The 16,923-nt window shown below is 41.6% G+C and overlaps 1 protein-coding gene across 1 annotated transcript; it reads right to left on the reverse strand.

Moving 5' to 3' along the window:
* Positions 1-9: 9 nt before the first annotated feature.
* On the reverse strand, positions 10-492 carry LOC103808987 (death domain-containing protein CRADD-like; the record flags this gene model as incomplete). The annotated part of the gene is made up of 1 exon (XM_009081800.1): positions 10-492. A coding segment is annotated over one exon (296 nt), but the record flags the coding sequence as incomplete, so codon positions are not given.
* Positions 493-16,923: the final 16,431 nt, after the last annotated feature.

Here is a 16,923-nt window from a genome sequence, read left to right on the forward strand (position 1 = left end):
GCTAAAATTAATCCGGCATGCAAAGAATTACAAGTCACAAGATACCACAGAAAACTGGAATGTTTGAGCTTAATAAAATTACAGTTTCCAAGCACCTTTTTTTCCCCCAGTTTGAGGCATCTGATCTTCAACATACATTTCCATCCTCTATTTAATTTAACAAAGTATGTGGAAGCTCTCAATCAACAGCATGGCCTCAATCAAGCATGTACTGCATCACAGAAGGATCCACTTCTTCTGCCATCAGACTGGTTTGCAGACTTTGGATCGTTGCTTTGTTCCCCAAGCGCTGTCTCCACAGGACAAAAGCAGCTACAATCTGTGACTGCAGGTTGTGAGGGTGATTGACTTTACATCGATAGATGTCAGTATGGGACAAACCCAAGCACAGAACTACATGCTCCCACTCTGGTCCCAGCCTCCTCGCGAGCTTGTTCAGCTGCTGATCTGTTGGGGAAGTCTTCAAAATGCATGGTGCAATTTCAGTTCTATCTGTGAAAAAAAAAAACCAAGAAAAATAACATGCATACATGTGTCACTAGTCAATGCTACAAACATTGAGACCTTGACAAAGGAGGGAACAAGCAAAGCTGATGTGAAAGAATTAATTAATTAAAGAAACATAATACATATTCACCTAGAGAAAATTAATTATATAATCAACCAGAAGATTAATCAGAGGAAAACTAATGCTCAGTGGACCACACTAGGGAGCCTTGAGGTTTTGAATGTCAGTAACCCAGATATCAGAACTCTAAACCAAAGCTAAGACTTCCAAAAGTAATTATAGATTTTGGGGTAGTGAACAAGAAAGGTTTTCGAGGAACATGTTTCCAGCAGCCATCGCCCTCTGAAAACTGATCTGCTTGCACCACTATAATATAGTGACAAATGACAAATCTGGGACCAATAATACCTCATTACTCCTATTCTGTGACTCTGCTTATACACTTCAGAAACGACTGATTCTTTAGTTGCTAGGGGTTTTTTTGGTGTGTGGTTTTTGTTTTTTTTTTTGCTGAGGGCTGTTCGCAGGAAATTCTTCTGTCTCCTAAGATAATAGGTACCCTTTGTGCCCTGTTATATATGGCAAACTCATCTTGAGGAGACCAGCTTTGAGGGCTTTTCTTCTGGCTTGAATGAATGAATCCAGAAGCATGGTTCAGGTGAACCTAACTGAACAGGGCATCAACACTGTTCATCAATATAAATCATGCCTCCCTATCCCTCACCCCATTTGCTGTAACACTTCTGAAAACAGGCATGTATGTGCTACAGCCCCATTCGTTTGACCTCCTTGAAGCTGTTTTCAGGTGAGTACAAGGAGGTCTAATTTTCTCTCAGAGACTTTTGCCCGATGTTATGTCCCCTAGCATTGCCCAAGTACCCAATAGGATACACTCCTCATCCAAAGAGATGTTTAGCATCGAACTGGTGGTACCTGAGGAGGACAGGATCAATACACCTACCAAAACAGCTTTCACAGGAAGCATTAAGGTAGCTGGAATTATCAGTGGTAAAGATCTTGTAGGGAGTGAACCGAGTATTTCTTACATACACAGCTGATCTCTTTACGGATTCCCTATGGTAATCTGATAATTAAAAAACAAAACAAAACAACAACAACCCGAAAAACCCAACAAAAATCCCCCCAACCAAACACAAAACATTCATACAAACTGTTAATAGCAGAGTGAGAATACAGTGCTATTCAGAAACATGCTGTATGGGATCCATCTCACCTAACTACAGATAACACCTCCTGAACTAATTATGCTAGGGTTATTATTGCTAAGAAGAGAAACAGGCTCTTCTAGAATACAATCCCTCTCACTGGAAGGATGTCTAAAATAATCAGACGAATTACTGCTCTAAACATGTACATTTCTCTCCATTGCTTGTAAAAGGAGTGCTGGGTGTAAGCTCAGGTATCGATGACGCTGTAAACACCCAGTGCCAGTGAAATGATTCTCTGCCTATAATTTTAGAACACATACCAGTTGCTTTAAAAAGCATAAAATTTAGAATAGCAGCATAAAATGTCTACAAAGCATATTTGTTCTTTGACACCCTTTGTGATCACAAGCTGAAATGAAGGGTCAATGCAGCTTGAAATTGCTGCTCTACTACTGGTGCTGAAGATACTGTGACAAAACAGAGGCAAAATATCCCCATGAAAATGCTGATTATAGCCTGTTGGTCCGAAGCAGCAGACTCCCTACAGAAGAGCTGCTTTGCAAAATCGAATTTATAGCTCCAATATCATGCTCATACTCTCCACTACAGCAGAACAGCAACACTATAAAGCACCACTCCTCCATTTTATCAAAAGTAATTGTTTTTGCATAGAACATCCAGAGCCTGCAAACCTTTGTACAATTTAAGCCCAATCATACATAAGTACTATAAAAAGCTGCTTGGAGCAAAGGGAAAATTGCTTTCTGAAGAGTATTTAGGTCCCTTTGATCTTTCTGTGTCCAGATTGCCAAAGGAACCTGGGACAAGTGCTGGTTTGGGGACAGGGCAGAGGATGCATAGCTTCTGGAGAAGGCTGAGTAATACTGGTGGGGCTGTCCTGTGCTGTCACATCACACATGATACCTGCTCCACAGGCAAGTCAGGAGCTTCTGTCATGAATGAAAATTGTGGAGAATAAAATAAATATAGCTACACTGTGCTGTGTCCAACACTACTTTTTGATATTAAACCCTTGCCTTGGCTTATGGTCAGCCACTAAGCATAAAGCAGCATGCCCACAGCAGGGCCACCTACCAGCCTGGGCTTTTGGCTCTCACACTGGAATTTTGACAGCGAAATGTGTTCAAGCAGGGAAGCCTAACAATAATACATGTCAGCTTGTCCATCCATCCTTTGATATTAGGCAGGCTTTTTTTACTACAAGTATCTTGCCTTTAGTCTGTTATCAGCCCCTTAATAAGAATCAGAATAAAACCCATCCAGGAAATCTTTTCATCTTACACTACCATCTGATTCTAATATGGATGTGGAAAATTCTGGGACAGAAGCCAAATGTTAAATTTAATACAAAGGGCTGTTATTTTAGTCCCACTTTATTTTCTGTGATAGCTCATTTTCAGCCCTGATACAAAGTCACTGAGGAAAATCTGAGACAAGTATTACATGACAGGCAACGTTTAGAGTTATAGAGAAACATTTAGTGAGATCTTTCAGTTACGACAAATGCAAAATCACAAAAAGATTTGGATATGTTCTAAGATTAATGCTGCTCCTAATTTAATAAACAGAATGGCATTTCAGGTGAAAGGGAAATGAGTTCTGTGTGCTCAGCACCCAAACTGCTTTAAACACACTGCAAAAACATTAAAGATGCATTTTTTTCTTATGTTTACTACAAACCCTCACTTATAATCTCCATTTGTCAGGAACTGCCTGAGGGAGGTAATGAGATTAGAGCAAAAGTTTCAATTATGCAGATCCTGTGGTTGCATTTGAAAGGTACTTTCAGGATACTGAGACTTCACTTTTGTAAAAAAAGTGAAGATATTGCTTTAGGTGGACTTGAAGAGGAGGAGCGTGTGCTTGTTAGGCACATGCTTCAGCTTAGCAAAACAAGGACTGCAGTGTTAAAAATGGGAAGAAGTGGGGTTTGTGGCACCACCAGAGGGTGTTGAGGGTTTCCCTGGAGAACGTGGTGCTGTTATATCCAGTGAGAGCACCAAGTATCCAGTTGTGGACGCTGGCTATGCTGCAAAGTGCCAGGGCCACACGCTGCAGAGACTTAGAGACTGAAGTCTCACTGCTCACACTGAAGCCACTAATTCCCTGAGGAATGAGGAGCCAACACCTCTGTGCTGGGGAGAGAGCCAGTCTGGAGCAGAGCTTGTCTCCTGGGACTGCCAGTGAGTTCCGGGCATGGGGCTTGGGACAATGACAATCCTATTTCTCCAGGCTGCAGTTGGGAAGGACACTCTCTACTCTGGTTTTGGAGCTGAAACTGACCCAGAGAAAGACCTGCAGCTCCTTCTACTCAAAGCTGCAACACAAGAGAATGTGCTTCTTCCCATCTCCAGCTCTCACTGGTCAAGGAAGCTCATCCACGTAAGCCTTTATCCTAGATGTCCCAGTCAAGAAACAGATGTTGACAGCTTCTGGCCTGTGCGTACATGTGTGCTTCCAGAGCACAGCACAGACCAGGATACAACGGTGCTGGTGAGTGTGGACAGGAAGCAGAGCTGGATGTACATATTCAGCATCACAGACACATACCAGACAAAACAGAGTAACCCAGATACCAAAGCTATATATGGGGCAAAGGCAGACAGTCACCACTTCTGCATTTCTTTCTCTTCTGGGCCTCTCCAGCTTGAAGGAGACTCCAATAAGATATTGCAAAAGTCAAGGAGATGGAAAATAAACTCACCCCAGCTCCGTCCTGTTTTTCACAAGTGGGAAGATGCAAGATGAAGTCCAGTGAAAACGGGCTTTCAATCACTCAAGACCTTTTTTCTGGTTTTCCTTTCTCATCACCATCCCTAGGTGATGAAAAAAGATGAGATCATCTCTTCGGCTGTCTTGTACCATGGAAGAATGTCAGCATTGAGGAACTGACCTCCCACTCTCTATGCTGCTGGAATGCAGTGGGGAGCAAGAGAGGTTGGCTCCAACACAGATGTCAGCAAAAAGGGCCGAGGCATTTCTGGGTGATCTGCAAAGTACCCAGATGGTTCCTCAGAAAGGCTGGGGCCCAAAGTGCCTCATAGTCATGTCTAAGGGAGACTTATTTGTGCACGATCAATAGCATTTGTTGGAGTTTCAGGGAGCCTTCCTTCTCCCCTATGCATTCAATACATTTTGTAAGACAAATGCAACTTCTTGCCTTCTGCTCTCTGCTGTGTAAAAGGGACTGGGATGGAAAGGATGCACCTGGAGCACCTTTTTCAGCACCTGAAAGTGCTGAAATACCACCACAAGCACCTGAAAGTGCCAAAAAAGTCTCAATCAGCTGCTGCCTAATCCTCCAAGGACCACTTCACAGGCAGTTCAGGAGACAGCTGGGGGACCCAGGGATATAATGGCTCACCTCTTATCTAATGACTAAGAAATCTGTCTGTTGGGAAAGGTGTATCTGTGGACTGGTCTCTGCTTGCAGCGCTGCCTCTGTATTTGATGTGTTTAAATTACCATGTCCATACTTTTTGGATAAGAAGACAGAAGCAGCCCTGGAAGAGAAGATGGGAATCCAGGTCTCTCTGAGCTGCACATCCTAACACTCAGGTGCACAGACATATTCCATTTCTCCTGGTAAATCTATACAGCAAAAATATAAAGATTTCCCTGGGAAGGGTCAAGAATGCTTCCCAGCCTCTAGAATGGAACTTGTTTGAGAGAAAACTCTTCTGTGAATCAAGGAGTATGCAACTGAGCATGCAAGAGCCCCTGGCAGAAACAATGCTAGCCAACTGCTCTAACTTTTATATAATCAAATCAGGAACAGGTAGATGAGCCTGGGCTTCAGACCCTGCATAACTGGAATGGGACTGTGAAAAGGAGTAACTGCTGAGGAACACATATGGCCTTGGCAACTCCTCCTGTTAGGTGTATGGAGTCCTTCAGTGATCTGGACTCAAGTCACTAACTGATGTTCACTTAACCCTGGTACCATATCCTGCTCATAATCTCTGAAGAGTTCAAAGCAAACATTTCAGAGTCCTCTTTAATCATCTTTTCTGGCATCTGGAGTACAGTTTTACCCTGAGAAGTGCTAAAGTTAGATCAAGTGGTTCCACAAGCAGCAAACCAAAGAAGACTTGCTTCCCCCGGGTGTGAGTAGTGCAGCTGACTTGCACTTCAGAACTTCTCCAGCTGCTTACTGTTTCTCAAGACACTCATGAAATTGCTCTCTCCTCAACAACAATTAGGCAGGCTTCTTGAAATTGGCCAGCTGGTTCAGAAGCTACTAGGAGTACAGGCATAGACACAGTGACCCACAGCAGAGGAGCACACGGCCTGGGTTACTATAGGAAATTAAGCTAAAAGGGAATCTGAAGCGCCACAGAGACATTGTGGCTAATGTGCCAGCAGACAATGACATTTGGGGCACTTCAGCTAAAGGAAAACATTCACAATATGTCAATTTAGTGCCAGGTTCTGCTTCCCTGAAGTCCCTGCAGAGCAGAGTGCACTTGTTCAACTAGCCTGAGCCACAGACCCAGCATTGGGTACTGAATGGACATGGTTTCTAAGACTGTGTGCTCTGTGTTTTGGCAGCTGTGCTATGTTCCAGAAATTATTTAATGACTGAATGTCATAATAGAAAACAACTTGCACATAACCAGGTATATTTGCTTTAGCGAGAAATCCCCTTGGCCTGAGCACAACGGTGAAAGTGGGTCACGCAGCAGAACAACACTTGGCAGATCAGGTTGGGACAGGCTTTCAAGAACAGTGAGGTGGGGTTGCAGAACATGAACTGAAGGTAAGTACATAATGCTCCCACTAATGAAGACTTCTGAGAGCTGCAGCCCCCTTGAGCCACCAGAGATGCTGGATGAAAGGGACAGCAGAGAGTCAGCATTTTGAGGGATCCCAGTGGCTGCTGCAGATCATTTAAGTCAAACTTGAGGTCATAGTGGAGGTCCTGGTAGGAAGGATGAAATAAACAGAAGGTGTTGGGTAACCACTAGAGGTGGCTTGGCTTGATTTGTTAGTAAAGAGGATGGGAGGTGATAGTGGGTCTCCATTTGTACAGCTGCTGTGCTGCTTTCATGTTCAGCTCTTCTCTCCCAACCCTGTACTAATAGGCAGAACTGCAGGCAGAAGCCTGACCTCTTCCTACAGCACATCCAAATTCATGAGCTCTAAGCCAATCTGCTGCCATGAATGACTGGAGTGCCAGACAGGAAAGTATCACCCTGGATATATGACACTTGGCAGACCTGCATGGAGCATGCAGCACTTAGTCCCTCCTGTGCAAGTTAAAAATTATCATGAAGTGTTATAAGGTTATTTCATTGTGATGAACTTTAGAGTCCCATTTGGAATCTGTTTTAACACAAGAAACAAGTCCAAATTTCTAATCAGTGAAAAAAGTAGAACAGACTATCCAGAAACCAACCCCTCCTGTATAATTTGGCTGTTGTTTTTTTCTCTTGTTGTCATTGTTGCTAATTAAACACCAGACTGATTCAAAGGCTGGGAAGGGAACATTAGTGTTTTGCAACAGTTCCAAATAATCATGTTCCAGAGAACACAGAAGAAGATTTCTCTCCTAGATATCACCAAATACGTATCTTCTATGTATCTGCAAACAGCACAGACCACACAGCCCATCCAAAGTCTACTCAAAACCATCAGGTCCACCTCGTGGTGTCAGTGGGTTTCAAACAGTGTTAGACCGAGGAGCGAGAAAAATTGTATGGTAAATCCAGTAGTATTTGCAGAGAGATAGCTGACTCCATTAGAGATACCTTTCCATATATAAAGTTAATACACTCCACTTACAGAAGATTAAAATAACTTGGAGAAGCTGTATAGACTTCTCCTGCTCTTAGCACATGCATATCTGTTGCTCTGTCTCTCCAGCCAAGTGTGAGTGGTGAGTTACGTGGGTAGCTGCGAGGTGGAACAGTGGTAGCTGTTCCACTTGTCTGTGCTGGTGCCTCTATAGGCTCCTGCTGACTACCAAAGAGATGCCTACTTCCTTCATCCCATTTGAGGCCACCACCAAATGATGACTACCAAGTGAGCACTGCTCTCTCTTCTCTGCTTGGGAAATCCCTCTTCTTCCTCCCACAGAGTTGGATCAGCATAAGGAAATCCAGGTGACAGAAAACATGCACCTTTGTAGGAACAACAGGTTCAGTACCTTCTTAAGAATATATGCCATCTTCTCTACTGCAATCAAAATCAAATTCTGGTCAGTTAAATACCCAGAGTAAACTACAGAACAGAAACCGTACCATAAGCACGTTGACAGAAAAACACCTAAAAAAACAGGTTTAGAAAGCAGCACATTTTCTCAGCTGACCACATTACAGTAAAACAAATCTGAGAGAGAATTTTACATTCATCTGAGTATGTGCTGCAGTTATGCTTCACAAAGTACAGTTTCTGTAGTTTGACAACTTCTGATCTAATGAATGCAAACACTAATATACAGAATGTGCATGAATAAAACCAACTTCTGTCAATTAGTAATCATAAAACACTTATAAGCATACTTCTATCATGGTAATTTACATTTCCAAGTCTCTTCACTAAATTATGAAAGGCACTAATCAAAATGAAAGCAAATAGTAAATATATTTTTAAGACTGGCTGCATTCTTCCACATTGTGCTGTTTTTTATGATTTGCCTTAAAAGATAGGAAGTTATCTGTCTTAAACAAATTGGAATCTACTACTACGATGACAGCCAATGTGCAGACTAAATTGTGGCCACGATCCCGTGATAATCAAATCTATGGCAACTTTAAACAATCTCCCTGAAGTGAAGCATAATCCATCCATGGTACCAAACTCAGCTCCTTCCTGCCAAAACCTTGCTGGGGCTCTGCATCACTGGCGTAATTAAAAAGTACATATATCTTCATTTGTTGGCAATCTCTTCTCCTGTGTGAGCTCTAAAGCATCACACTTTGTGACATTTAGTACATTTTGAGCATTAGGGTAAGAAAAGACAGCATAAAAATTTGTGCATCTACAGGCAATTCCCAAACGCAGATGTTTATACTTTGGCTCAATACCAGCAGCTAATTCATATATTCTTTATCACTTGCTAATGACTGCCTAGTAGCTGTGGATGTAGAAGCAGACTGCTAAAACCTGAAATATCAACATTCAGATTTCATGACTAAAGTTTTCAATTGCATTTCCATTATTCAGTTCCAGTAGATAAGCAGTTTTCTTGCACATTTTTTAATGTCTTACAGGTTTTGTACTTCCACAGTTCTTTGCTATATTGATAGACTTCCATATTAATCCATGTTAAACAAATTGACAGAGAAGTCCCTAGATGAATTAATTCTGTCTTCAGTTTCCAACCTTTTCAAGCCATAGGGAGCAATCCCTGGGTTTAAAGAGCTGAAAGAGATTGGATTTTCACATTTTCATTTTCTTTCATATGTTACTGGAAAGAACAGGGAGGAAGTTTCAGTAATTAATAGTGTGGATGTTATTCTGTTTCCCATGCAAAAAAATAATTACAGTCCCACACAGTATTTCTCTGCTGTTGCATACCATGAAATCAAATAATTAATTTCATAAATAAATGGCAACTGCAGGTGTGTGCAAGGAAAAGAACACCTATGCAAAGAAAGCATAAACACAACATATTATGATGACTGCCCTCTTTTCAGGCAGGATTACCCTACATTACAGGCAGGATTGGACTTAATCATACTGGGGGTTTATACTTTTTTATTTTTAGCAGCATTTGATGCTGCTGTAGACACAAACATAACTTGCTTGATACTTCCTACTAATTTCTATACTGTTATACCTAAATAAGCAACATGCATAAGCACTGAAGACACAGCTAGTGGTGGCATTCTTGCAGTGCTACCTTTGGTATAAATGCATGAACAGGTTCAGCATGCAGCAAATACACTAAGGAAAAAAAGAAATATCTACTCAGTCAGGAGGTTCTGTGGAACATCTGAGGTTTATGGAATTACTAGGCAGCACAAAGCCACCTGCTAGTCTGAAAGAGTAGAGATGAGAGTCTCTGGTTTACAGGCCAGCAGTCATACCAAGAGTCCACTCTCGAGACAATGCTGAAAAAATAAAATCGTGAAGTACGCCAGTGCATTTCTATACACTTTTGAATGCTCTGCAGTTCCTAGTGAATTCAATGGAGTTTGATAATACTCATGGCACTTTCAGCTATTAATTACAGATCTGAAGCAGACAGAGCCGTAATTTCTCTTAGTCAAGTTTCTTCTCCACACTATCACAAACAATAATTAACAATCAGCGGGTGGTTGTATGAAGTCATGATGATCATGTTCATATTTGCAGTAGACTTCTCATGGTATCATAGGAGGCAAATGTTTACCCGGGTGGGCCGGGCAGCTCTGACAGAGTAATTCACCCACTCTAAGTGCAAAACAAAGACAACTGGAGCAATTAATGATTGTTTTGTCAGCTAGGTGACAAACTCATCACGCAACTTTTGTCAGGGGATTGGAAGCTAACTTCTTTTGACAGACATTACTTGAATGCTTATTTCAAATAGCCTGAGCTGTCTTTCAGAGAACTGAGGCAAGTGTTAATCCTGCTGCTCCTTTGCATGCAAGAATCACAGCAGACTGCTTATGCTTTTTATCTGCTGAGTACAATAATTGAGTAAATTTTTATGCTAGCAACTTTCATATCAAGAAATCTTTCTAAAGGCTGCAGCAGTTCAGCAATAAAGTCATGTGCTTGGACTTTAGCTATCAATGCTCCTTTCACACAACAAGAGAAATCGTACTGCCAGTATGAAGCACTGTTTTCTTGCATATCACAACTAATCATACATGTTTCCCTTGCAGGACTTACACCAAATATGAGAACAAAGCATTATATTTAGCCTTGATAAAACTGTTCGTTCCTTCTTGAGATTTTTTCTTCAAGCTGGCTCTTCTTTTCGCGTTGGCTCGAGTCATTAGAAATATCAGAATCAAAGATCTGCACAACAGATGGAGCTCAGTTGAGAAGAATGCCTTTGGCTGGTGAGGATCTTTGCCTGGCAGGTGTCAAACCAAAATTAATACTGCACATATTATGCTTTACTGAGTTTCAGATTTTAGAGAAGTGAGACTGCGTTCCTTCCTGACCACAAACATATATTAATAGAACAAGCCACGCAGTGCAAGCTAAAACAGTACTATCATTATGCTGAATCCTCCACTGCTTGGCATTTTATTTAATCACTTACATCCATGCAAAGCAAGTAAACAAAATGCAACAGGTTAGTTTAGTGTCTCTTTACAGACATTTTGCACAGGTGTGAAAAACAAAATGCCATAAGCCGCATGGACTTAGAACCCTCCTGGTTTCTTTTTTTCTTCCATTTATTGTGTCAGTGCCTTAAAGGCTTATGAACTTTAGTAGACTTTGCCATTTCAAAATCCACAGAAAAAAACAGGTACTGGTCCTAAAATACACTGCTCAGCTACCGTCAGTTGCTATGCGTGGCTTGCCAAGTGCGATTCAACAACAGCCTGAGTCAGAAGACAGAGCTTTTCATAGGCATCAGGAAGGAGAGCTTCAGGTAGCATCACCTGCTTCTCTCCATTTTCAGATGAGTGGGAGGCTTAGCATCACAACCAGCTCTCTCAAGTACCAAGATCACTTGAAGATCTGAGAGAAACTGATGTGGAATCTCATGGCTGGTTTCACAGATCTGTACTATCCAAAAGCAATTTTAGCTGACCAATAGGGAGGTAATTCTAGAAGGTCATAGTCACAGGAATTTTAATTATCTGTAAAGCCAATGTGAGATTATATTTGTGTGTATATACATATACACACATACACATACATTTTCAAAGTCTTAATAAAAAATATGAAAGTCTTACATATGTGCAAGTCAAATTAATTCCCTTTTTATTTCATTTCCACAAATTCAGGTTAGGGATCTATCACCCTGGTAGAAAAAGGACGAAAATGGGAGCGTGGGTGAAGTCATTTCCTAAACACAGGTCCTAACTCACAGAGCACTTTACAGCAGCACGGGTTAGATGAGGCTGTCTTTCCCCTCTGAGTCAGCACAGACCTAACACCCTGCACCATGTGCTGCAGTGTGGCTCGTGGCTGCCCTGTGACACGGCTGGTGCCGGGTGACACTGCACGTGGATCTGCTTCCATGCTAGAGATCCCAAGACAGTACTGAAAGTAATGAGGTGACTCACAGCTGCAGCCATGCACTTGAAGGCTGAGGGCCCAATTACTCTTTTATTCACTCAGGAATAGTATTTCACCAAAGCAACCGAAGCAAGTTCAAAATCAAAAAGCTATTAGCAAACATTTGTATTGCTTAGGGTATTTGCAGAAGATTTATGCTGGTATTAGAGGGACAATTCATATGCAAAACCTAAACATCTGAAAAAATATTTTGCTTAAGCAATTATTTCTCATGTCTCATGCATAGAGAAAAATGTTTTCTCTCATAGTTTTGTAGTCTACTAGCTCCCAGGTTTTCATCCAGAATTGAAATTTCAGTCATTCTGGCTTTTGTACATAGCAAATCAGAAATAAAAATGTTTTAACACCAGAATGAAAAGGCTGGAAGATCAGACTGACCATAAAAGATTTGTTTTACTTGGTTTGGGATTTTTACTCAGCTATGCCTAATCTAAGTAAGATTGAAAAGGCAAAACAAAAAAACTAGACAAAACTCTTCTGTCACAGAGATGCAGCAATACAAGTGATGTTTGTGTCCCTGAAGGAACCAAACCTGAAATCCTACTACAAGCAAGAGACGAGGGCTGCTATTCCAACAACTGTTCTTCACCCTAGCTACCTCCTGGAGGCAACAATGGAAAAACAGTCTTTAAAAAGGATTTTTTCTTTGCTTAAGCAAGCATCTTTTAAATTCTACAAACTCAGAAACCAAGAATTCAAGGGGCTTCTTTTATTATACTGAAAATTTTAGCGCCAGAAGTGTAAACATCAATATCTTCTTCTTTCCTTCTTCAGACTTACCTGTTATGTGTTGGTTTACTTTATTAAGGAAATCAAATGCATTTTGCAATGAACCTTCTAATGGATTTCGGTGTTAGACAGAGCTAAGGATTTTGAGCTTCACATTCAGTGTGTCACCTAATTGTGTGTGCTCCTCAGAGAAGAGCTGAATGGCCTGGGGATGTGAGGTTAACACATTCTGCAGAAGCAGCCTCAAATTTCCCTTTGCGGAAATGCACCATACCACATCAGCATATGCAAACCCAACTGTGCTGTGTACAAACCACACAGTGCCCAGCTACCTAACCTGGCCTTCCACTTGCACTTTCATGTGTGTAAATACGCTAATGACAGGCACACAGAAAGTTCATGTGCAAGTTTACAATTCAACTGCAGAAGATAGATGAAAATTTGGCTGCAATCCATTGGTTTTCTCTCATTTTGGGAGATTGCTGCTTTCCAAGTCTGTTATGCAGCCTAGGAGTTGCATTTTAAAGCCACAAGACTGATCTATTTAAGTATCTTTATTCTGTTTTGTAGGTTGAAAATGAAGGCTTCTTGTCTACTCAAAAGAGGTTGATGAGAACATGAATGTACTACAATGACTGAGGCTTTGCAAGACACACTATTTAGTAGACATTATTTAGTGATATTCATACTGTATTTGCAACATTTGAGAACTTCAGGCACCCCATGAAAACTCCTTATTTGAGGCATCTTGGAATTTATAGATGCATAAAGGTTTTCACTCCCAAATTTGCCAAGTGAATGGGGACATTCAAGCTGAAAACTGCAAAGAACCTCAATGTTTTCATGAAGCTCTGTGCAGGTAGATTGTGATACTCGGGACAAGAATCCTTGGATCACCTCAAGAAGCCACAACACCTTTTTAAACAATCCAGGTCTAAAGCATTCAACAGAGACTCAATAGACACCCTCTGTAAACCAAGCAAGGAAAGCAGAAGCCATTTTTAGTACTGTTCTTTGTGTCATGCAATCATTTCCACATGCAAATAGAGAAACTCTGTCAATCAAAGATGCCTGTGTCTGTAAGTGAGGCAGGAGCACAGCTTTTACGGGGAGTAAAGTATGTTTGGAACAGCTGAACACAAGTGAGGAAGAAGCACAGCTTTTACGGGGAGTAAAGTATGTTTGGAACAGCTGAACAAAAGCTTAATGAAGCAATTTCAAACAACATATAAAATTGTCTCAGATACATAACTGTAAAAAATTGTAGCTCTGTAAACCCCCGGAATGCTATTTTAAAGACAGTTTCATTAAGAAACCCAGCTTGAGAATATCTATCAAATAAGACCAAAGCAACATGCAAGGACAGCAGGAGGCAGCTGAAGCAATCTGCAGCACAGCTCTAGTGTTCATCAGTCTCTGACCCTGAGAAAAAAATATAATTATTGCATGAATACACACATTAGACCAAAAGAGAAAACCTAGGAAAATACACAGTTCTTCTAGAAAGTGACAATGGGAACTCCTCAGGTTTTATGCAGTGGTCTATAGCTCTGTATGTCCCAGTCCGATATACTTTGTTAGACTGACAACACAGCTGTGGCTTTAATTTTGAAGTCTGCATTTCTCCATGGGAATCATGAGATATACTTGTTCTGTTCAACAGAAAAATTTACTTTTTTATTCCTCTTAAGTCCCTGTTCAACAGAAAAACAAATTTACTTTTTTATTCCTCTTAAGTCTTAATTTAATTGTGCAACATTTGCTTTAGAAACGTATTTGAAGATGTTTTAGATATGACCTCATTTGTACACCATCCCAGGTTTTCCAGGAACTCTGAACCAACAGCCTCCTAGCCTTCCTTGTATCTCAGCTACTGTATTTTATGGCTTCCACCCTATATGGTCTGGAAACTACCTGTGAGACTGGCTTTGTTGTGCTAAATACAAACATGTAGGGAGGAGAGTGTGCAATCTCAGCCATGGATTGTGAAAAAGGCTTTCTGTGTATTAGTTTATGTACACAGATGTTGCTATGATTATGTTCAAGTACCTCCAAAGCGCTGGGCCCTGCCCACGTGAAAAAGGGAAAGCACCAGAGGAGCCAACAGCCCAGCAGCAAATCCATGCTGGATTTCCTGCCCACGACCACTGCTTTGAAAGGTGCCCATCATCTGATGCTGATGGAGCCCTGCAGTTTTAATCAGAGAAGCTAACTGACCAGGTCCCAGAAATGTAAATAATGAACTATCCCAAATAATCTTGAGTAAGGAACTCAAGGAATATGGAAATCCACTGAGGCACTGATAACCAAAGGGAGCAGACAACCAAAGAGGTCAGTAGCTGTTTGAGCTAGAAAGGCTGAAATGATAGGGACACAAACAGGCACATGTCTGCACCTCGCCTCTATTTTGCCAGTTACTTCACGTAGAATTTAAGGCATTGGGTTTAATATGGAAAAAACCAATTTTGAGTCAAATTCTGATGTCTGCATTTCTGCATTTACACAAAGTGATGCATTTCCCAACACAGTTCACGGTATAGATTCCTTCTGGTCTCTCATTATTAGCACTGACTTAGTCTTTTCCCACCATCTGCCACCTCCTCCATCTCCTTCTCTTCCCTGCCTTGTGTTGTGGGTGCTGGAGGACTCTGGAGCTGGGACACAGTGCTACCACCACATCCTTCCACCACTGAAAGGCAACCGTTCTGTGTCCTAACCCACGCTGGGCACGCAGCCCTCCCACCGGATGGGTGGACCCGTCTGTGTCAAAGGTATGTTGCAAGTTTTTCCATAACAAAAATCCCCTCCTACTTTTAAATAATGTATTCGGGGTTTTTTCTTTTCTTCTTCCTCCTCCAGCTTTTTCTCTCCTTCCCCACCCACTTTTTCAGGCAGGAAGGAGAGTGACAGGGAGAATAATGATTTCCTCAGCTTCTGTTGGGAAAAAAACCACAAAAATTTTCCACCAAGACAGATTTTTTTTCTAGGTTTTTTTTTCTGTTTTTCTTTTTTTTTTCCAGTGAGGTTCAAAAGCCATGTTTTTTTATTTGCAATTTTCTAAATAAGTGTCCAGTTAATACTGCCATTTGGTGTGGAAGGCAGCAGAGACCTAGTATCTCTGTTTCATTTAGCACAGATCCCAGCCTTAAGTGTGGTGAGAGGTCAGCTTGAATTTTTCTCTTGAATTGCATCTTTGCAAACCTCTTGTCAGGGTTTTGGTTGTATAAATCAAAGCCCATAGCCCAGCATGGATGCACAGCTTGTCATGCTTTGTTTCCTAATGCCAGTTAGCTCTGTGCATCCGCAGTGTTAATCCTCACTGCCCCCACAGGTTCAAGGAGGAGGGTGGAAAGCACTGATGAGAAAGGAGAGGACTGGTGCAGCCAAAAACCCTCCCATGCATGGAGAGAACATCACGGATGGGTGCAGCCGGTAAAGGAGAAGAAAAAGGCACCGAGGCCATTAATTTTCCAAAGGCATTGATAAAAAGGAGTCCCGAGCAGGTTTGGGACCCTACAGTCACTGACCAGAACAGAGTGCACGTGTACACCGCACACTGTTTCAGCTCAGGAGTCAACCTTGTTTAAGGTGTGCTTTTTCTGAGCAGATGGCAAAGCATAACAGCTGCTGGATTAAGATTTTGCTGCCAAACCAGCCCCTGGGTGTTTTCAAAAATAAAGACTGCTGCTCTCTTTACCAGTGCAAAAATAGCCATCTCTCCAATTCCCTCCTTCAAATTACTGTTTTATGTATTACAGGAGCACATACCTAGCCAGGCTATATAATTAACATTACACAATTTTTAATTAACTACCTTCAACAATCTTCCTGCTTTAACTGGTGGTGGTGTTGGATTTTTTTGAGCCTACCAGGAAAATCTGAATTCCCAGGTAGAAACTCAGAGCCCGCACTGCCAGGTGTGGAAGGTGATCCGTCGCTGACTATGCCATGTCTCCCACGAAAAAAAAGCACCTTGTGGCACAGGAACAAAGCCAAACCTCATTTGCAATAGCAAGTACTTAAGGCAGGACTGTACCAGAAAATACAGTAACAGAAACATATTGATTTAGTTTATTCCTTCGGTAACTGGGTTTTTTTCATTTAGTTTTGTCCAGGAATGTCCTATAAGGCTTGGTCATTACCTGACCAGGCCCTGGGTCAGACAGCACAGGGCAGCACAGCTTCCTTTGGGTATCCCTCCTTCTGACAGCGTGGCAGGGCTCACTAGCACAGCAAGATGTAACTCAGTGCCACTCTGACCCAGCAGCAGGGTGTTGACCGCCTGAAACTCTACAACTATCTACA

The sequence above is a fragment of the Acanthisitta chloris genome, unplaced genomic scaffold (assembly GCF_000695815.1).
Source record: "Acanthisitta chloris isolate BGI_N310 unplaced genomic scaffold, ASM69581v1 scaffold20539, whole genome shotgun sequence".
Lineage (NCBI taxonomy): Eukaryota > Metazoa > Chordata > Aves > Passeriformes > Acanthisittidae > Acanthisitta > Acanthisitta chloris.